Genomic DNA, 23,810 nt, shown 5'->3' on the forward strand with positions numbered 1-23,810 from the left:
TTTATTGTATATAATTTCTAAGTCCAAGAGCAAAATGTAAATAGGCCGTTACTTTAGTAAATTACAATTTGTAACTAAATATTTTGAGAATTAATCTCAAAGCAACTTGTTATACTTGAGATAAAATCATATCAATTATTTCTTGTTAAGTTTTAGTGCAATATGAACTGTAATCACACTATTACTGAAATTAGTGGTAATCAAATTAATTATGTTACCAGAAAATAACTGAAAATAATTGTTATGTCTATGAGCAAATATGTAAACAAAAGAAATATAATCTAATATTTATAGCATGAATCTACTGTATGTTAGTACCGATACAATAACAATGGTACAAGATTACCCTGTGGCTCATGGTAAATTAAATATTAATAGGTTTAAGTTATAAACAAAACACCTAAACCCTCATAATTTATATATATATTTTTTTTATTGTTGTAATTAAATACTTTTCCTAGGTATTTTAAATGGTTATTTGTGGTTGAATGGTTATGATCGAGGTGACCCGAGGCTACGACTGGAAAGCACAGATAGGACATTGTTGTTTTGAAGAAGTGAAATTTGCGAGTTACGCCCGAGCTATAGTTAAGGACGCCCGTGTAAGTGCGCCTTGAAAATGTGTGTGAACTAACCGCATACGCAACGACTGTGTAAGGACCCAACTCCGACGTCCCACGCTAGTCGTGAAACGCCCCGATGTCGGACCAGGAACACCGCCGTCGCCGTCAGCAGGCACTGTCTCGCCGAGACGCCGCCTCCCGCCAGCTGAGAGTGGTGTGGATTACGCCGCCCTTGTAGCTGTGCAGCCGACAGCTGGGATCTCGCGGCAGGTGGCCGTGAGACTGTTCGCCGCCCCGCCACCATGTCCCCTCCCGTGGCGCTGTCAAGGTCGCCCCGACTCGTTCCAGGGTGCTGTGCAGTAGCGCCTGACGCCGTGCTGGACCTGTGCACAACAATGCAGGGCTTGCAATTGTTCTTTACATTGCATATTTTCGCTATCTTCACAATCGTAAGTACACTTACCGGTGTCTGAAATGTGTCCGTGCCTCGTAAGCCCTTCCAGACTGCCATCAAAGACGGAGCAACGAAGAAAAACGTTGGAGTTTCGCGGAGCTGCGTGACGCAGGTCTTGACTGTACGACCGTTCAGCGAGAAGTGATCGCGCGACACAGTGTCGTCGCTGATTGGGTGTCGCGTTGGCGCGAAATTTTCCCTCCCTCCACTCCTGCTCCTAGTTCAACCACCGTGCGCTTTGTTTTTTTTTTAGCTCGCACCTGCTGAGGGAAAAATAAAGTATAAAAAAGACGTGTGCTCGCCAACCGCCAATTTATCGCGTGACCAGAATTGACTGAAAGAAGGGGTTAAGATGAACTTTTGAAAACCCCCTAGACTTATTAGAAGGATCTTTCACAAAACTTCATCTGGGACAGCATTCTGTACGGGTACATGGTACCGCGTACAGCAACATCAGACTATTTATTAATTGTTTTATTATCATATATGTATTTCTTTATTAGTTATGATACTATGTTGTTGTTTAACCTTCTAATGTAATACGTCGAACCTTCAAACTACGGAACTGTCATGCTACAGCTTAGCATTCATAAACATTGAACTGACCATACTACCATCAAACCTAACCTGATTCCATACTTAACTCATTGTTGTAATTTCACTTCTGTTATTTATTGTAATTTTTGTCTCACCACAAGTATTTTATATTTAATTGTGTTTACATTGTGTTTTGAGGTGATTGTTAATCACCCACATTATTTTGTCTGTTCTTGGATGCATTGTTTACAGCCGCAGGCTATCTTGTAAAATAGCATACCGCCGTGGGCGGAAATGCGTCCGTGAATTATGTTATGTAAAAAAAAAAGTAAGAATAGGCGTCTCTTCGTCAGGGCCTATCCCGACGCCGGCCTTATCTAAATTAGCATTTTTGGCATAATCTTAAAAGATCAAGTAAATTCAGTGACTTAATATTAATTGGTATGGTGATAGCTACGAACGTGAGTGTTTGCAGCAATATCAGGCTGTAAAAAGATAAGTTACCAACAAATTAAGTTGAGGCTTATGCTATAAGCCAAAGGTAGCCATCTTGATCTTAGTAGCGTCCTTGGTACGGACTATTATGCGATGTTAATGTGGAGACTGATGATTATTGCAAAGTTAATTATCCATATTAAGTACATTTTTAACATCTGATGGAACAGTATTATAAATTAATATTTTTATTTCAGTGTCCTTTACAGTTCATTCTACTCAGTGGTCTTAGAGCAGAACTCCTGCAAACCCTGAGCTAATAGCCGAGGTGAACACAATATATCATAAATAAATTCTAAGATATTTATTTATTGCACTTAGATTTTTTTTTCAACACTGAGCTACGATAATTTTAAATAAGTTGAAGAGTTTGAACACTGAACTGTTTATCATACATGAACTTTTGGAGTGATGATAATTTTAAATTGACGAACTTTTGGTTGAATATAAATCTGTGCCTACGTATATCCCGAAAATTAAACTACATAAAAATAACCAGGAAAGCCACAATAATCCATATCAATCCAGAATTTTACTACTATACATCTACACCATATTTACTTCCCTTTAATAACACATTTAATTACCGATTATTTGCAGTTGAAGTGTTATGTTTTGTGTATGTATTTGTTTATAGTTAAGTGTATGTGTTATCGTTGTTGTCATTCTGTATTTAATTAATATGTGTTATGTTCCCATCACCATCCGCACACATCTGAATCATTAAAATTAATTATTATTCTCTAATTCATTTTTTTATGTACGTGTTCAATACTCCTAATCAACATAATAGACCCCTTTGGATAGTATAGCAACGGCGCCCAATTCATCACAGTTATATGTATTTAGCTATATTACTACCATTGGGAAACTAATATTATTGTAGCACACTTCTACTTATATACTTATAAGTACTTATAAGTAATTATTATAATACAATACTACATAGCATTACAACTTATTTAATTCTTTATTCCATAACTTCAATGAAGTTAACGTAATTCTTCACATCTGGTATTTCTTTAATGTCGGTATCTAACACTATGTAATTATCTAACTTGGTTTATTATGACCTCCATGGCACAGTTAGTTTATGCGCCATCTTCTGTGCGAGGGGTTTTGAGTTATGATCTTGGGTAAGGCATAAATGTGTTTTATCGTAAGAGTAGAATAAGTGTTGGGCAGGCATAAGCAATCTCTTGATTTACCTACTAACATAAAAATTGAGGATGTTAGTAAACCCAATAAAATAAATAAGCAAAAGTAATTGGCTTATTACGTTATTTCCTGTTATCAGTTTTGAACACTTGGACATAATCAGTGGCATTATTTCTTTACATGATATTAATTATACTCCAATTTTGTCATAATTATTACTTAAGCATTTTAATAATGGAATAAAATAATGTTAATATGTATGCAAGTGTTTTTTGTTATTAATCTTCAATAAACTGTTAGGCCCTCAGCAACAAATGTGGATGGGTTGTTATCACTGTTTTTTTTTGCCAGGAAACTCCTTCCTGTTCATGTTTTCCAAATATTTAGTGTTTGTGTAAGGTGTTTAGTAATTTTTACTCTCTTTCCTTGTGTTTATAAATGTATGTGTTTGTTATTACACCACTTTTACTTTATATTCTTTGTCATACTTTTATCATTTATATTACTTTGATAATTAAAAGAACTATAGTACCTATTAAATTATTTTAATAATTTTTTTCATATTTCAGAAATAGGCAGCTGTAGTTCATTAACTCTTCTGAGTGTCCGCAACAACAAACTTCAAGATGTACCTGCAGAATTGGGTCACTTGCAAAGGATTAAAGTTATTAACTTAAGTGATAATTTACTTCAAAATCTTCCTGTTTCTATTCTAAAACTGACCCACCTTAATGCATTATGGTTGTCAAATAATCAAAGCACACCTTTGCCGATACTGCAAAAAGAATTTGACAGAGATACAGGCCAGACTGTGTGTGTTAATTTCATGTTACCACAGACTCCACAACTACAAGATTTTGCTGCTGGTGGTAAGTGATATCAGTTGTTGATATAATGCTTACCAAATTTATGTAAGATGTATAGTAATAATTCATTGAAACAATATCACTATTGTGTGGGCAAAAACTTCTGTTTGATTATTGTAATGGAGACTACATGGCTTTAAATACATTTGATTGGAGACCTATCTGTACTGTAATTGATGTGAATGTAGTAGACTTCTTAATATAATACACAAACAAGTACTTACACAGAAAATATCTGATATGGTTTTATGAAGAATTGATGAAACTAATAAAGACCAAAGTACATTTTTATAAAATATATAAGAAACATAAATTTTTTTTATAACTGTACCCAGTTTTCCAATCAACATAAACTGGCTAAGCGTAGAATTGAATTTGACAAGCATAAGTAGCAGGTTGAAATAAATTATAGACTGAAGAGTATGTTTTGGAAATAAATAAAACATTTGAAAGAGAGTGTTTGGAAAAAATTTAATTGTCACACTTATTTAAGATCCCCATATTGTAGCTAATTATTTTAATAAAATTTTTGCTAAGACATTTGAAGTCATCAGAAGGCCCGGATTATACAAATAATTGGTTTCAAAAGTCATGAAAAAGTCCCAAAGTACAGTAGCTGTGCTTTAATTTCCAGCAGTCTTTTTCTGACTTTCATTTTGTTTTGATGCCTCATTCAGTTAATAGTCATGCATTGAATATAAATAGTTAGAAACTGTCTACTTAAATCACCGATATGAAAATTATTTCTGAAATTATTTAGCTTATTCAACATAAATATCAGGAACATCCTGCTTAAAGTATGTTTGCTGTTATGTTAGGGGGGGGGGGGGGGGGGGGCGCTGCCGCGACAGTTTCGCGGTTACTGAACGCTCCCCCCCCCCCCCCCCCCCCCCCTGTTTTAATCCAAGAGGGGGCGCCAGTCACCTTAGCTACGCCACTGATTTCCGTTCGCTTTGCTTTCAGCTTGTTTGTGAGCTTGTGGTATACAAATCGAGAAACAGATCTTCCGATCACCCAAATTGATGGATAGTTGTGCATACTGATATACTGACCATGGATCAGGCTTAAAAACAGTCTTATTACAGTGCCTGGTTGCAGTGTGATGGTACTCACTGCTTTCTGGACACTAAATTAATAAATGTTTTGATAAGTGATTAGGCTAGAGTGATATTAAATGAGCATTAAGGTCTTGTAAATGAGCAAGGTCTTGTTTCTTTGTCAATATCATAGCCCACTAAAATAAATTTCTAGTAGCTATATCAAATTTTTAAAAAATCACTAAGATTACATTTATTTGCATAGTAAGTTAAAAAAAAATTATTGTTCTTTACATCAGTGATAAAAATGTTAAAATAGTCGTAAGTTAGATTTCCGGATGTGAGCAGGATATGATGTATTTAAATTAAAGTTTGGCAGTATTACTAGTCACACTATTATAGTCTTGCAGCATTTATTTGGGGATGATTATAAAATGAATAAAATACGTTTTTATTTTTGTTTCAGGCCAGTATACTGAGCCTGATGAAGCGCCAACTCGCTCCCGCCCGCTCATTCGGTTTGCAGTTGAAGCGCAAGACGAGGAACCAAATCATTTGCTGCGTGCACCCACACCTTACCCAAAAGAGCTTCGTGCAATGGCAAAGCATGCTCGAGCTCTACATCAAGGGCCAAAACGAGCATACAAAGACGTGAGTGTGCTAATAAAAAGTATATTTTTATTGGAAGGAGAACATATACAATCACTAAAAAATGCTAGAATCATGAGCTTATCTTCTTTTCAGCCATTTAAAACCAAAAGTTTTTCTATAAGAAACTAAGGTAGATTTTTAATGAAAATAATGATATTTATTTGTTTGCATATTTTTGTTGTCACATATGTACATCTAGACTTGTAGTCAAAATAATTTGCAATTAAATACTCAAAATGGTTTGATTTGGGCCTGAACCATACCAGCGAGCATTAAATTTGTCTCTCCCCAAAATGACGTCTTGGTTTGTCTTGCGAGTTGCCGTGAGACAAGACCAGTCAGGGCAGCATCTAACGACAGACTAGTTGAACCGTGCAAAACCCTCCCTGAAAACAGGAGGTTGTCACCTGACTCAACTGACCAATCAGAACAAACATCTTCTTATATTGGTAATAGAAATACCCTCTTTAGCAATATTTTGCAGTGTATTTCTGGATTATGTGACTTCTGGCTAGAATTCCCACAATATCAATTCTAAGAAATATGAGGTACTGAATGTGCATTGGTTGAAGTTCCATCAGCGCTAGTGGAACATGCCAGAACCCAACAAAAGTTTTAAGAGAATTGAGAGAATTTTAACACAGTAATATTGAACTACGATTATTCTAAATACAGCATGCTACAAAAATTTACATTTACACGCTTGTTAACCTAGTCAACCATCTGTAAACACGTAACAGTTACCTTAGAAGCTTTATATAGAAAATACAAGTACTAAAAATTATTCAAAATATTACCAATGAAATATTCAACTTTTAAACTAGGACATCCTGAACTTGAATATTTGTAACCAGCTAATTTACAGCAGTTACAAAATGTATACTTATTTTCTTCAAACAGAAAAAAATACTTACAAGTTGCGAGGTTGGTGGTCCTGCATCGTCACAACATATAAGACTTTCCGTGACAATGTACTTTCTTCCTGCAGCACAATTTCCCATTTCCTGGGTTTTTTCAATAATTTTAATTGTTTCAGTAACCATAGATGATCACAGCCATAAATATTCTGTGACCATTGCAAGGTTTTTTTTCACAGAAACACGCATTCACATACCACGTGCGTGATTTCTTCTGTTGATAAGCAACAACAGGTTAACCAACCTTGGAGCATTGACGTAACTTGGCTATGCAGCATTGAGATTCGGCGTTTTCTTACTTTTTGCATGAACATGCTTTTGGGACACACATTGTACAAAAAAATTGTGTGCGATTTGTTCAGGTAAATATTGTAAGTAGTTTTGTAACCCCCTCAGTGTTACTTCAAGGTACTCATTAGATAACAAAGAAAACTGGAAACGTCCTTAGTAAAAGCAGTACCTCAGAGGTGGATGGCGCTGGGTGGTTGATTTGCGGAACTAAGGTCGGCAACAGAGCCGGTAGGATGGCGCAGGGACATACAGGTGGCAGAGAGATCGCGCACGAGGGCAGTGCGCTGGGAGTCCATGAGGGAGGGAGCCAATGATCAGGCCAGGGGCAGGGGTGCGGGGTGAGTGCTACGCTGGGTGTGCTCTGGGAGAAATTACACGCCGGAGTGAAACACTGAGGCACTGCTAGCACAGCGTCCGGCCGCTGTGGCCATACCGACTGACATTAGTTTACATGGTACAGAAATTAAAAAAAAAATTGGTTGTCTGTAAAGTCGGTTTACGGACGATAGTTTAACGTGACATCATAACAAAACATTGATGAAATGATTGATCCAGAAGAAAAGGAAATATCATATTCGGCCTGAGACTGAGTCGTAATAGGTTTTTGCAACCAAACCATTTAGGCATTAAAAATATTATATTCTTTGAGGAAGAATTTTTTTTAATTTTTCTATCTTTTGCATAATAAAATTTACCTCTGCATACTTTTATGAATAAAATTGAATCATTTTTATTGAATTATCACTATTTTGTATGGCTACAAAGGAGTGAAATGAAATGTGCAATTGAATAAATAAATTTACTTTTATTTTGCATTCATTAATTCAAATATATTTACTACTTTTGAAATGTTGCGTGTGCCGTATTTATTTTTACAAGTACAAGAAAAAAAAATTTCGCAGCTGCCGGGATTTCAACCGACAACCTTTAGTTTAAGAGTTAGGTACGCTAACCACATGCCCACGAGGCCATACTAAAGAATTGTAGTTTCAGATGTTATATATATATATTTATAAAAATTTTGTTCACGGTAGGGGAATAATATGAACATGATTTTATAACAAATACGCATTCCAAATACACCAAACTTATTTATAATGTGTTACAATATTTTTTAAAACATTGTGCAAAAGATCCCGGGTGTAATTTGAATTATCATGTGTAACTGTAAAACACCATTGTTGGTTCAAAACGTATTTGAATTTTCAACATTACTTTTAAATAACCATACCGATTGTGCTGAAAATCGGTGGACGATCGTTAAATTACATAATATTAATAATTCAAACGACGAAAATATGATTGAAAAGTCAAATCGATGGTTGTTCCAATTGAGTGGAAGAGAGATACCACGCATGCATACAATGAGCATGAAGAGAGATGCCACGCATGCGTACAATGAGCAAACAGGACACATAAGTAGTGGGACATCCGTAGTGGGACACTTTTTCGTGCGTGCAGCCGGCGTTCATCGATTTATTAGACGTTGTCACGTCAAAAATTTAATACGAGGCTTGTGACCTTGGTCAAAAAATACAAAAAAAAAAAAATTGTACAAGTGCCAAGGAAAATGTCCAATTTGCGGCACACTAGTACAACATTTTAACATCACACGACTGCACTTTCATTTAATAACAGTTGACTTTTGCTATTCACATTTTATCTCACTGCCCCATGTGTATTTTCAAGAATCATATTAGCAAAGCACGCTTTTAGTTTAAGATTCATAGACAACCAGTTTCCACAGCATATCACTTAATTGCAAGCAATTAGTTCGTACACTACCGTGGCAAATGCTAGAACAATGATGGTTTAGCCGAACAGTGACTATGACATCACGCACTTGCAGCTAATACCAAATTATTTTTAATATTTACGGCAGGGTTAAAAATTTTGACATTCAAACGTGTAATAAAATAAAAACTTAATTGTGCACGGAAATGAAATTTTGTGTGGTTGTATTGTACAAATTAATTATTAAAATAAGGTCAGCTAGGACTGATTTAATTTTCTAGGTATTATCTCTATTGTATATTCTTGAGTATTCTGATAATTTTTGAAAAAAATTTAGGGGGTATGTTTGGCTTTCACATTAGTCTGCCACTTTTGGCTGTAAACTATTAATAAGTTTATACATATGTATGAATTTATCATAATTGACCATTTTATTTACATCAGTCATTGCGGTAATAGGTTTCTATTAAAAGTTTTATAAATGCTTAAAGTATAAACAGCCATCCTTGTGGAATAATTTGTTATGACATTTGTTCAGTTATTTGATTATACCTGTAACAAGTGACTCCTGTAGCCAACATGCTAAGGTATTATCTTTGACAGCAAGGTTTGTAGTTTGACTTCTGTGTGTGCCTTTATGTTTATTGAGTATCTTTCCTGTCCTCCTTCCTTTTAGAAAAACCTTCAAGTATAAAGCTACATCTTAAAAGTGTAAAATTTTCTTGCATTCAGCGAAAGTCAAGATACTATAATTCTTCTTTTACAGTAGGACTACTGTAAGATTCATTCTGGTAAAGTAAACATCATGGAAATTATGTTTTAAAAAAATGTTAATCATGAATTGTGTTTGGTTTTTAGACTCATTTTAGTTATGAAATACAATTTTTATTATTTATTATTGTATATTATGTGTGTAAAGTATTTCATTGTTTACAAGTCATGTTTTAGTGTTAACATTATAATATCAAAATAGTAAATAAAATGTAATAACTATGAAGGTTATAAGTACATTTGTCTCTTCTTATATGATTCAGCCCAATTAATAGATGTAAAATGTAACATGTACATTTTCATGTAACATCATAATTTTTTTTTATTAATTTTAGGCAATTGAAGATGCCCCTCTTCTCGGTAAACTGAGGACTCCATGGCCAGGTGATGTTCTGATAAAAGAAGCCAAAGTAAAGAAACCAGAAACATTTTCACTGTGTGAGGTACGTAGAAACAGTTTGATAGTTAAACAAAAGTTTCAAATATTAACATTGTAATATTTTAATGTTGTTAATATGTAAGAAAATATTTTTCAGTAGTGTATTACTTTTAATCATTATAAACTATAATATATTTTACATTTAAAATGGTACTAACAATCAGTAAGTCAGTAATTTTATTAAGTGCACTTATTTGCAGTGAAAAGAAATATTCTACAAAAGAAATCAAATATGTACCATTTGTAAAACCCTATGACAGCTGACTGCACAAACATGTGAAAATTAGACAATGTTGGCAAACCTGCCAATCTGGACAATCACTAGTATAGCTCTAAGAAACACCCTAACAGTTTGTAGTGGAGTTGTAAAGAAATGTGTTTTTTAGTGGCAATGAAACAACATTACTGGTAGTGAAAGTGTGTCATGTTATGAATAAAATATGAAGTCATGTTTTCTCACTATATAGTTTGGACACCTCTTTGTTGAAGCCACCACAAGCTTCATGCTAGCAAGTGTATTGCAGCGTTGTCTGAATAATATGTTGAGATGGTTCCTTATAATAGACAAAGGTTATGTTATTGAAACAAAAATGTTCTATGTAAGTGAAGGAAAATTAATGTATTTTTACGATGAAATTCTTGGAATAATCATTTGATAGAAATATTTAATGCTAATGTAGGTTACTATGATGTAAAACCAAGCTCTTTCTATGGGGATGGAAATGTTCATAATTAGGATTTTAAAAAAAGTTGAAAAAATTGCAAGGATTTTAAAGTGTTTCTGACCCTAAAAAGTAACAACTTTAGTGCACCGTGGTTTGCTTTCTTGAAGTATAAGCATACCTTTTTCTTTATTTTGATTTGTAATGAAATATTTGCTTGTAATTTGTGAAAACATGTACTCAGAAAAGAATTTTTATTTTGTCTGGAAAAATTCCACTATAATTTTTTTTTAATGAGGTATCAAAATAGGTGAAACAGTTATACATGACCTAAAAGTTACAGAGGGATAAAGAACAGTATTAACTTGACGCCGTCCCCGCTGCCTGATTTGAATTTTACGTGAATTAGAAATGTTTTGATTAATTTTGATCTCAAGGGCGGGGTTCCTGGCCTCGTGGCTGCAGGCAGGGACGCGTCGGCAAAGGGCTCCCCAGGCTGTTAAGGCCTCCCAGGACGCCGTATTAGTAAAAAACACACACGTACTTTTAACTGGTTTATTCCGTCGCACACTTTACACTTGACACGCTCACGTGACTGGCCGCTTCATCGTCGACCTATGCTCCACGCACGCTACCCTCTATTGGCGGTACTTATTACGGCCACACGGTAACCCGGTGGCTAGTACGTTAATAGGGGTTGTTCCCAGCGGGTTGCGAGTTGGATGCTCGGGTGAGCGGTAAGTCTGTTCCTACCTACGTGAAAGTCTGCGGAACGCAACGTGGAATACGTGGACGACTGGTCATACAAAATTACTTAATACAAAACACTACACTACAGTCACTGTGGTTAGTCCTGGGTTCGGACCAGGTCCGGGTGTCCCACACAGGTGGTTATACAATGGCGGCTACTCCGCGTGGTGGCTAGGGCCACGTTATGCTGGGTACGGACACGGCGGAATCCGGCAGGATATCGCACCCGCGACCGTGGCACGTCCCAGTTAATGACTCGTCTTAAAACTTAAATTCGCGTTTGGCGCAGTGCCGCCCCGCGTGGGCGATGAACTAATTCCCGAGGTGGGATTTCACTAGCGTGAGGCGCAGGTGCCACGGAGGGTCACCTAATTAATTACGTAGCACACGAAAAGCCCGGTATCGGGCTGCACATTATATTGAAGGACCGTGCGAAATCTCGAACGGCCGATTCGGGCCGACCGGGGAGCTGAGTTAAACGGTTTGACTATAATTACCTATTGCAGTGACTGGTGAAGTTGGCGCGAACGTTGAGAGCTCCCCGTGCGTGGGCTGCCGGCCCTGGCGAGTGCTGGATGGCGACTGACTAACCTCCCTGGCCACCGGGGCCAGGGAGGGGGGAAATTCCGCGGGAAACTGCGGAGCGCGGGAAGATGATTTCGGCCAGTTTTGTGAATGATCCCAGTTTACAAAATGATTATTAAATTAACATTAATTATTAGTTATTTTACAAGTATTAGTTTTTGTTTGTCTTATCAAATGCATGAACAAATTATTTAGTTGCACAGTGCCACACCCGGCCGGGCGCTTTGCACACGTAGGGGGCCGTGACTGACGTCACGCCGTTCGGGGCACTGCACTATGTTGCACGCACGGGCGCGTTCGAGGCGCGACACTGATCAGGTGTTGAGGACACATAACGGCCTGTGCTCTCAGAGGGAGCACTGACGGCGGCGTCAAACTGTACAAGGTCAACAATATTGTGTACAAAAGTAATTTTTGAAAGTCTGGCATATTGATTTTGGGGCTGCGTCTGTTGCAAATAATTGATTACACTATATATACATCTGGAATATGGTGTACAAATTTTATGTTACATTTAGTCCGTTATCATTTTATACAGTTAATATGTTAGAAAATTGTCAAAACCTAAACTGTCTTTATATTTTGAGTAGATGTTGACAGCAAAATTAAACTGTAAACATCTATGGCATAGTTGTTACGGAAAAAGTCTGACCTGATCTACTTCCAGAATTTGCAGATAAGTGCAGTTATTCGTGGGCTGGACTATATGTGTCATGGGTAAACCTCTTAAAGTACTCTAGATTTAAAATGTGTAAAGCCATCAACTTATCATTCAAAATACTTGTCTCACTCCCTCATAAATTCTAAATCTAAATATAATATCTTGCTATTTGCTTTCTCTGCGGTTTTATATTGTGTTTTGAAATACATTTCTGGAAACATTCTCAGACTAAGTGAATTCTCATATATCCATAAATGGTGTTCTGTGAAGTCTTATTGTCCTAACTCTTTTATTTTATGGAGAAAAATTCTATTATATGTGTATACTTGTATGTATACAATTTTAAACAACAAACAAAATATGTGTGCATGAAAAAAAATTCAGCTTATGATTTCAAGGCAATGTAGCCTAATAACATAAAATGCTGTATAATAGTTTATAAAATGCCTTAAAATGGTAAATAAAATTTAAACCATATACAGTAATATTTTCGTATCATCTGGATATTTGTTTTATATAAGTCACAAGTTTCTTTATGCATTTATATATTACAATTATTGTTTTTCTAGTAGTTATGGTTTTCGACGTGATAACGTCTTATAAATCGATGAACGCCGGCTGCATGCACGAAAAAGCATGACTCATTGTCACGTTCTGCCTGAGCCGAGCGTGCAAGAACCGGCCAAATACCATGTGAGAAAATCTTCTATAATATCAAACAGGTTAAGGCAGGCTTTTTAAAAGCAGCAATTTAATCTTATAATGTTATCACGTAAAATTATCGTCAGTAAACTGACTTTACAGACAACCCCCCTTTTTTTTTTGCTTTATTTATAGAAATAAATTGTAATGATTGTCTACAACTGTATGTGTAATGCATCATCATACAGTAGATACAGTGTTGTACCTGCAAAATGGCCACTTTTCAGGAGAGTAATATAAGAAAAGCACTCATTTCATATTATAATTTTAAAAGTACGCAACATAATTTGATGAAATTTTAGCCAAAGAAATTTTAAGATATGAGCATTGATATAATGTAGTGCAATATTTAAATTTAGTTTCTTCATATCCCTTACTGTTTAATAAAAATCGCAGGCTTTTGCAGCCATTGCCTGAAGTAGCTTGGTTTCTGGGTTGTAGCAGTGTCCAAGGCAAATATATCACAGATGTTTCGTTCGACATTGCAGTTGCCATCATCAGGGTAGAGTTACCTACTGAGGTTATTACAAGTTCTTCTGCCTTTAATACTTTTGTCTGAGGGGAGTGTTTCCCGATTGGCTGCAGCTGTGGGCCAATCACAGCCTTAATTTCGTTTAGTTGGCCTGTTGGTTTGGCCAATCGGTGCTGGGTTTCTGTGATTGGCTGGGGGTGCTGGCAAATCAGTGGCCTCTTCTTTTCTGATTGGCTGAACTGTTTGGCCAACCAGAGGTGACCTGTCTTTTGTTAGATGCAGAGCTAGGTTTTGAGGTTTTCTGAAGAGTGGATCCAATATTCTGCTTAATTTGTAGCCATGTTATCAATTTATGTTTGCTGGGTGTTTTAATATTTCTACCAATTCTGAGGACCATAGCTAACATCCGACAATATAAGAAAAGATACATTCGAGAATCAGAAACAGAAAAGTTAGAACATTGCGAAAATTTGGCAAAACATCTGCATAAAGTACCCATGTATAAGGGGTAACATCAAATACTTTATACTGCGTTAACCAGCTTAAAATGTATGGATCAATTTATGGCCAGTGAATATGCAAAATTAGAGAGTAGCTTTCACTTTAAATACATTAGGAGACAATTATTATTATAAGGATACACTTTTCATAGGTGGCACCTTTTATTTAAGAATTTCAGGTTTATAAATTGCATTTAAGTGTTCTCAGATAGCCTCAAAATGTGTTTTAAAGCAACACTTTTTAAAAAAATATATTGAGGGAGTAGCCCCAGAAAACTCCCCTTCCCCTATCTTGGTTAGGGGTGTATCTGTAACCCCCCTCAGACCCCCCAAAAACAGGCTACCAAAAATATATTCTTACAGCTTCCTTCTTCCACAAATCCTGTCCATACCCATGGCTATGACAATATATACTATAGCTATATATTTTTTTAATTTTTAATAAACTATGTAGGTACTAATTTAGTTACTGTGTTTAAATGTGCCAGTCACTTAGGAGTTAAATATTAATTTAAAGCAGGAGTCATATGCTAATTTTTTCGTGAAATTTTTTTTACAGCAAAGTAAACCAGCACTTTTTCCTGCTCTCAGTGTTTCTGAATCTATTCAAGAAACATCTCTGCATTCAGCAGAAAATAGACCAATTATTCGTGAAGCCAAGTATGTACGACAAAGAACCTCTACAGCATACAGTAATGGAAACAAGCTGTGTGATGAATCTTTGCAGCAGAATCAGAGTTCTATGCCATCGTGTTCTACTGGAGACAATTTGAGATTTAGTATTGCTTCGTCATCAGACCACCCGCTTCAACCACCTCCGTACCACATTGCTGCAGCTTATTCAAAACAAGCAAAGTGGTTTGGGCATTTTAATCCTCATATAAAAACAGAAAAAAGTACAAATATGCAGTGTGCTGATATTGCTGCAGCATCATCCAGTAAAAATGGATCTTCTTTTCATAGTGCTGCTGTAAAGACTGTAGGTAAGTTTCAGAATTTGTTGCATGATGCTAGTTCTGAGCCCTTTTTATAACCCTTTAACTGGGTGTGGTGTTTTTCATATAATGCATTGTTTATTACTGGTAATTTATACTTAATTTAAGTTTTTTTCATAATTATAGTTTTCTCTTATTTTTGTTGTTAATAACAACAAGAAAACAAAACAATAATGGTGGTTGTATGTGGGATGAACACAAGGGTTCACACTTAAGTAGATCATGCCGAGCGGACAGAGCAGAAATCTGATCAGCCAATCAGAGCACTACATTTTCATTTGCGTGAGTCATGCAGAAATATTGACCTTGTACTGTAATTTCTGCGTGCTTAAGGATAAGACAAAGCTGATTTTCCCCAGACTTATACAGTTTTAGGTGTATCATATACTAAATATAAACTAAAAATATCCATGTATATTTTTAATATTGGTAAAAAGTTTTGAAAGAATGTTATTATTTTGAAACAAATAAGATAGTAAGATAGTTTTAAAAATACGCAGATATATTGTGCTAACACATTTATTGATTTATAAATTTCAAACAAAAGTATAAATACCTATGACAAATTTTAAAGGATGTAGTTTTTTTATTGTATCAATTTTGCCACTGATTTCATTTGACATAGTTTTTTTTTTGTCCATTTCTTGTTTTGGTTTTAAAATAATAAGTTTTGAAAATTTTCATCTGAATAAAATAAACTTAACAGATAAACACAACGAGGATCGCTGGACTTGTGGTTCCGTGGAAAACTCAGATAATTTGCTTACATGTGAATATTTGTTGGTTCTGTATGCTCTGTCTGCTCAGGACTTTGGCGTACGTATGAATCATGATTTAGGTGTCATCCGATCAGCACACTAACGAACTTAGGAGCCAAAGAAGTACATCATCCCATGAAGCAAAGTAGTGTTAATGAGGATGTAGTTGGGAGAAATGGGAGCACCTGAGGAAATCCAACAAGGCCAGTCTTCCACTTGCGTCAAATGTTTTTAAACTCTAAACTTTATTGCCATTAAATGAATATCAGTATACATATGTCTATTGTTAAACTTGTATTTTTATATTCAGCATTTCCATGTCGGAAGGGAAAAAAAAAACAGTTTATTTCAGCCTCACAGCTATCAAATAGTGCACTACCATTATCTTTTAAGTTTATTGGCATTGTCTGTGTCTAATTACTTTTTGAATTTAAATTGACTTCTCCATTGCCAAACATGAGTCAACAAAAATAACATAACAGTACACTACAACATTCAAAAAACAAGATAATACAGACCCAGGATGCCACAGAAATCCTGTTCAGTAAATTGACATTAAACATGGGTGAAGAATGCATATGCATATATTTGCAGTGCTTATGTGCATGCCGTGCTTCTCGAGTGATGAACAAAGTGTTTGCAATTTTGAAATTATTTTCAATCATCCAGCCAGATAGGTTCAATCACCAGCACAAGCCATCTGGCCCACTATTAACAAAATGTGGTTTAAAATTGACGTGTGAGAAAATGAGAAATGGAGGCATGGTGGTGGTATGTTACCACCTCATTTTTTTTTGTTTGGACTAAGTAGGCTCATACTTCAAATGCAGTGCAAGTTTTATTTTGTTTACAACAATTTATTATTTCCATTGGGAACAGCTAAAATTATTCTAAATGTTCATAGAAGCCTATGTTTTTCAGAGGGGTAAGTTGGCATAGCTCACCACCTATGCAACATACCCCATTTGAAAAATGCCAACTTACCCAAGCCATGCTATTCATGACAAACATGGTGGTCCCAACCAGTATAAACAATGAAACAAAAAAAAAAAAGCATATGAGTTGTTAGCTTAGAAACTTACGGATCCAAAAATCGCATAGAATTTTCTCGTACCAACATGCAAGAAAAATAACAAACAGATTGGAAAAATTTATTTTGGGGCTCCTTGCTTCAGTTCTTTCACAGATGAACTGATGTTCTAGTGGTAGGTGGGGGTTGTTCTGAAGACCTCAGCACCTTCCCACCACAGCGGCATTTTTTTAATCACATTGCCAACTTTCCTCTTATGCCAACTTGCCCCTTAATGCCAAATTGCCCCACTCTCCCCTTAGTTCAATCAGTGATACTTTTTCATTATGACTTCGAGCATACAAATTTGGGACTCTACAGTGATTAAAGCAATTTCATTGAAAAACATTCAAACATTTAGGAAATAAAAGTTTATTACAGATAAGTTTATGAGTGAAAATAAAAAGCAATTCCCATTGAATTTTTTAGTTAAGTATTTATTTTAGAATACAGTAAGAATATTTAAAATGCTTAAAATTTACTTTAAGTCAGTATAATTGTGTTGTTTTGTTTTAGGTTCTGACAACGTTGATTCTGGGTTACTTCAACCGAATGGTGAAGTTTTCAATGGCAAATCTCAGTGCATAAACAATACTTTAATTAGAACATGTTCAGAAGATGATATGCACGTTAAAAATGAGGTGGACATTTCTCTGCATGTTGATGATTGTGGATCCAGTCATAAAAATGACCAATTGAGAACTGAAATACATAGTTCTCAAGTATCATCTAAATGGTTTATTGATAATTTGCAGACGCCTCAATATGAGGAAAGTGTTAAATCATTAGGGAGTGATTGCAGGACAACCCATGTTAACAGCAAAGAAAATGTACTAAGTAGTAATGCAGATTTAAATGTCATGCAACAAGTGCCTTGCCTAGGTGAAGAAGCAGTGTGTTCATCTAGTTTAAATAAAGGAATGAATGGAACTATTTGTTGTAGTAAAGATGATGTAAATTCCTCTGTTGAGAAATATTCAGACTGTGTTATTACACAACTATCAAGCCATTTTGTTCCTACATCTACAGACGCAGAGACTGAAAATGAATCTTCAAGTTTTTTGTCAAGTGAAAATAAAAATAGTTCATACTGTGTCAATTCACCAGAAATAGTTTCCGATATCATAAATAATATAACTACGTATAGACCAATTGAAACATCACCTGAAGAGCCCTCTGTATTTCCTATGTACGACAAAGAATATTCTGAACATCATAATTTTAGACATGTTAATGGTCAGTTCCTAGACACTATAGCTTTAACTAATAATGAAGCTCTTGCATATGAATGTAGCAGACAAGTGCCTTATAACAGTGATATTTTGTCACGTAACACTAAAGTGAGCAAGAGGGATATTAAGATAGAACAATCTGACAGTATTAAATCACCATGTATAGAAAATTTTGAACCGAGTTACCAACCAAATTCTACAGTGACAGCCCTTACACCTGTTCTCAAAAATACAAAAGTTTCTCCATCTACTTCAGCAAGTCGAAAAAGTTCAAATTTGTGGAGGTTTGGTCTACATAGAAATCCAACTGTGGTAAGTTTATTACAAAACTTATGCATTCTTTTTTAAATTGCTCTTATGCTTGTGTAATTACAGTAAAACTCGCTTAAGATGTTTCCACATAATAATTTTTCCCATTCATAACGTTTAAATAATTGTTCCCTTGATCACTTCCATATATCCCCAGTTAATTTTTCCCATTTAAAATGTTTGCGTTCATGGTTGCTGCCCGCATATAATGTTCATAATTTAAGAAATAAAATAATGTAAGAAAATTGATTTTTTTACACTCTTAAACTATATTTATCATTAATCTTTTAAACAATTGTTTCAAAACAATAACAAGCATTCCTGTCAAAACCTTCGCCGCAAGCTGTTACAATATATTTTTCGACCAATCCTTTGTGAGGCTGTTCCATCTGTACACCATTTCTCTCATTCAAGGCATAATGGCTGATGAATACACAACAAAACACTAGCCATTCGTTGACCTATTTGCGTGAAATGTGACGCAACTGGTACAGCAATTTGAAGAACTAATCACAGTTTCGTTGTTTGCTGAGCACTGTAGTAAAACATTTTTTACATTGTGAACATAATGAAGAACGTTTTAGTTTACTCGTCTTGCTATGATTTTGGTTTTTGGCCGGACTCATATCTTGTTTACCCGTGTATTGTGCACAATTTTTCATAAAACATTTTTTTTTTTTTAAAAAATCATGGTACTAGTTATATTCAAAACTTGATGCCGCTGCATGGCAACGTTGCATAGTGCATAGGTTCCTTCAAGCTCCAAGGTTGGTTGACCTGCTACTGCTTAAAGGAACAACAGACATCTTGCATGTGGATTGTGCTTTGTGATTATGTTTTTCTGTAAGACGTTGCAATGATTGTGAAAGGTATGCGGTAGCGATCATCTACGCGTGCTGAAAAAACCTAAAATTTTTAAAAAGCTCAGTATATGAAAACTTGTACCTTGGGTAGAAAAAACATTGTCGCGGAAAATCGTAAACGGGATTGGAAAAAAAAAATTGTTTTTGTGTGATGGTGTTATTGCAATAAAAAGTTTATTTGAAAGGTGAGAATTTGTAGCATGTGCTTCCTCTGCAATTTCCAATATATTTTGCTTATGATTTTTCTAACATGGCATTGATTTTGGTTGTCTGTGACCGAGATGTTTATGGCTCTTCACTGCTGTAAACAAAGAAACTGTGTTTGGGAGCCATCACTGTAAACATTTTATTATCATAGTTATTCCCTTAATAAAATAATTACCACCCAGTATATTTAGGTGCATGTTTTAACAACAAAAAAATTTACTGAAAATATCAATAAATTATGTAATACTCTTGAAGAAAATTTCAAGAATGCTGTAAACAAATAACTGCAGAAGTTAACACTGGTACCAAGAATGCTAACTGTGCTGAAGTTAGCTCTATTTGCTGGATCTATTTGGCCGCCCGGGTGTGTCATCGTACAGAGAATTTGGGACAACAGCCTATGTGATTCCATGCAACTAAGGCAAATTCCGTCCCGTTTTTATTTTCTTCTTATTAATGATTCCGATAGACCTTATACATAAGGGCCTTTCTACAGGTGTCTAATAACATTAAAAAATAAAATAAAGACAACCACCGTACAGGTTGCAACAGAGCCTCTGAGATCTCCAATGTGTGGTTTTTATGGTATGCCACAAACATTAATTTTTCCCACCCTCTTTGGCCTTGGGCAATGATAGAGCTAATATATAAGGACCTTCCTACAGGTGTCTACTATCAATAACAAATAAAATTGGAGATGCAAACCACTGTACAGGGTGAACCAGGACCTCTTGAGAACCTCCAATGTGTGGTTTTCATGATAAATTAAGAGGTAATTTATAATTTTTAATAATTGCTTAAGTCCATAATAAACATTTAAAAGTTTGATGCAAGGCTTTTTCTAAACAAAAAAATATTTTTGATAACTGAAGCCCCACAAACGGCCCACTTTAAACGAGGAAGTTTAACAAATATTTCATAACCTAAAGTATATCATTTGAGTAATTTTTATTACTGTACTAGTTTTCTTTAAAATTTTTTTTTGCCTGTTAGTAAGATTTTATCATACAGCCCCTTGAATAATGTCTTAACAGGGTTTTTGTGTTCAAACAAGCCCACTAATATAGTTTTGTATTTATTTCCGAGGTCATTTCTTTGTATGATTTTTTTACTTATCAAAGGGTTTTGATTTATCATGTAAGCCTATTATAAATAAGTTATTCAGTGTATTTATTGTGACTGGCTGTGATCATAGCTTCTGTTATGCAAATAATTAGGGCTGTGCGAGCAGACTTATTAAGTTGGGGATCATATTGGAAGCAAATGTTAGAAATTCTCCTGAATTTGAGTCCAATCAAAGTTCAATTATTTCTCATAGTTTTAAATTTTCAAATTATTTCTCATAGTTTTAAATTTGACAGTCACAATTTATGCAAATAGCTTGCACTCACGTGATTATTTTTCTTTTAACACTGGAAGCATTATATGCAAATTATTTTGAATAATCCACATAATAATCCATATAATAAATTAAATCAATTTTATCTCTAGCATCTTTGAATAGTAATTTACCTAAAAAATATTATTGTTTCAGAACAAGTATGCAAATGTTGAAATAATTTTATATATATATATATATATATATATATATATATATATATATATATATATAATCTGAAAAAGTTGAAATGATAATTGTTTTACATGAAATGCTTGGAGATCCCAATGGAGGTAGTTAGTATATATATGCATAACCCACACATTTTAGTATGTAGTTTTACAATTCCTTATTCAGTGCATTTATTATAACACTTAATTTTTACAATTTATTTTGTTGATTTTTAGTTTTTGTAATGTCTGTTCAAAGATCTGAACTGGATATTAACACTTCAAAACTTTTTTTTTGTGAACAAGTTCATAACAGTCACCTGAAGACAATATTAAAAGTTCCCATTGATCCAAGCTGGGATAACACTGCCATCTTGAAAAAAAAAAGTGCCTTAAATTAGTTTTTGCAAATATCTCATTACCCATTGGTTACACAGCAAAATGTATTTTGTTAAAATTTTTCTATGCTAAACTATCCAACAAAATAATCTCCTTAATTTTTTTTTTAATGGCACATTGTGGCGCTACTACAATGCTAAGAAATATTTGACAATAACCCCCACTACTTTAGTGATTAAACAAGCTATTTATATTGGCAAATACATTTTTTATAATACTGATATCAATACTGCAATAACTAAGTTTCCAAAAAAGGGAGCAGTATTGTAGTCTCTCATTCCCCTCCCCTCCTTTTTTTCCACCTGGCTCTGTAATTCCAAAACTCACGTTGTTTGAACACAACATTTTAATCTCAAATCTGTGGTTGCAGGTTAAGTTCAAAATTTTATTTCCCCAATTAAGTTCTTCAATTCTTTCCTTACGTTTCCTGGCATGGACTCCTCTGGTATAGCCAAATGAATCTCGGCCATTGCTGTTGATGCTTGGGCTGATGTAACCTCTCCCTTGATGGTCCTCAGCCCTTCCTCGTGTCTAGTGACCTCATCAGCACCCAGAATACAGTTCTGCACCTGTACAATGTGGGAAATAAACCTTTCGTCTGCAGTGGGGTTATTTAAAAATTTTGATTACAAGCACAACCTTTGTAGGTATGGGGCCATTATACCGTGCCTGCCTCAGTGCTTCCCCGAAAACAAATATTGCAAAAAATCATCTTAACCGTAAATACCCCAGTATTGGTTCCGCTTTCCTTCTGCATTGCCACTGCAGTGCTGCCCCAACCAACTCTTGTGATGCTATAAGGGTGGGAAGGACCCTACGGATCCTGTTGAAATGCTTTTGCCATGCGTCAGTATTATGTGTGATGTCATTGCCGCGCTGTGATTGGTTGTTGATGGTGTCACAAGTCCAGCTCCTTCCAGTTCGCAAGAAGCTGGAGTCGTAGGTTGCCGTGTTAGTTGTTGTGTGGCGGTGGCGCTGAAAGGTCACGGCTGGTCGTGGCTTAAAAAGTAAGGTTAAAAGAAAGTTGGGAGGTGATTTTGAGAATTTAATAACTTGATTTTGTTGGACTCTTCTGTAGTTGTCGGAAAGGGAAATCATTTTAAAGCAGCAAACTGTTTTTTTGTGATGATGATGTGGATAATCTAGAACAGTGTTGTAGTCTGAAGCTGGCCATTAAGTTTTCATGAAGGATTAAATAAAAAAGAAAGTTTAGAGCAATGTTTTTACGAAATTTTAACAATATTTTCAGCACCCATCAACATTCACTAAGTGTATATGTATGTGTAAGACCAATTGTGAGCTAGCTGGAGGTCTGGATTGTTACAGGCTAGCATTAAAATAGTCGATGGTCGCATGAGGAGGTGGGGGATTGAAGAGAGAAAGGAAGTGGGAGGGAACCTGCGACAACCTTGACATTCCAAAAGTGTTATCCTGCCTCATCTGTCTCAGTCAAAAGTGGCATAAGGAATGCATGGAGACTGGGTAAAAGGGGGCCTGTTTAGAGGTAGTCAGTCAACTGTGTATCCAAATTTAAAGACATTTCCCCCCCCCCCCACTTATTAAAACCATAAAACCGTTTTCACTACCATATATGGCTGCTGCAAAATTCTTTTGTGATAATTGCAGTTTGTCATTTTGCTCTTTAGCATAGTCTTTAAGCACTATGAAAAATTATAATACAAGAATGAGGCATTCTGTATCACCACTTCAGCCTAACTGACAATTCAGTGAAATTATAAGGCATTGATAAGGATTAAACATCTACAAAGAACCAAAACTCAAGGTTGTAGAAGGTTTATTGCTTTAGCAAAGGGGCATATTAAAATAAAGCAGGGAATCCTAATGCTTGAGTTCTGCAAAATGTTTGAAGGTGAAATGTGTCATTATTTTGTAATATCTTATACTTTTTTAAATTATCCATTTAAATTACTTATAATGTTTTTATTAAATATGAGATAGGTATACATTTCACTTAAATTTCACTAAGTTGACTTATGGATTAAAACCGTGTTTTTTAATTATCTGAAAGTTTTTAACACATTGAGGTTTTTCAAGGTTTGCACACAAAATCATTGCACCAGTAAAACATTATGTTAACTAGTTAAGGAAATGTTAGTCAAAATTGAATGTTTTAGTAAAAGCTTATCATCCTAAGAAAACATTTGCAGTGTCAAAAGCATCTATA

The 23,810-nt window shown here is 35.2% G+C and overlaps 1 protein-coding gene across 6 annotated transcripts in view; it reads left to right on the forward strand.

The window, feature by feature from the left end:
• The window catches only part of LOC134529775 (protein lap1), a 72,114-nt gene that overhangs the window by 42,737 nt on the left and 5,567 nt on the right, over positions 1-23,810 (forward strand). For 3 of the 6 annotated variants that reach the window (XM_063364204.1, XM_063364205.1, XM_063364203.1), the window contains 5 exons: positions 3,777-4,076; positions 5,577-5,761; positions 9,810-9,917; positions 14,805-15,228; positions 17,584-18,611. In XM_063364204.1, the coding sequence (XP_063220274.1) occupies positions 3,777-4,076; positions 5,577-5,761; positions 9,810-9,917; positions 14,805-15,228; positions 17,584-18,611 (2,045 nt within the window). Of the gene's footprint in view, positions 1-3,776; positions 4,077-5,576; positions 5,762-9,809; positions 9,918-14,804; positions 15,229-16,047; positions 16,197-17,583; positions 18,612-20,343; positions 20,451-23,810 lie in introns of those variants that run through there. The other 3 variants (XR_010074704.1, XM_063364206.1, XM_063364207.1) reach the window with 3 other exon arrangements.

This window comes from Bacillus rossius, chromosome 2, assembly GCF_032445375.1.
Source record: "Bacillus rossius redtenbacheri isolate Brsri chromosome 2, Brsri_v3, whole genome shotgun sequence".
Classification (NCBI taxonomy): Eukaryota; Metazoa; Arthropoda; class Insecta; order Phasmatodea; family Bacillidae; genus Bacillus; species Bacillus rossius.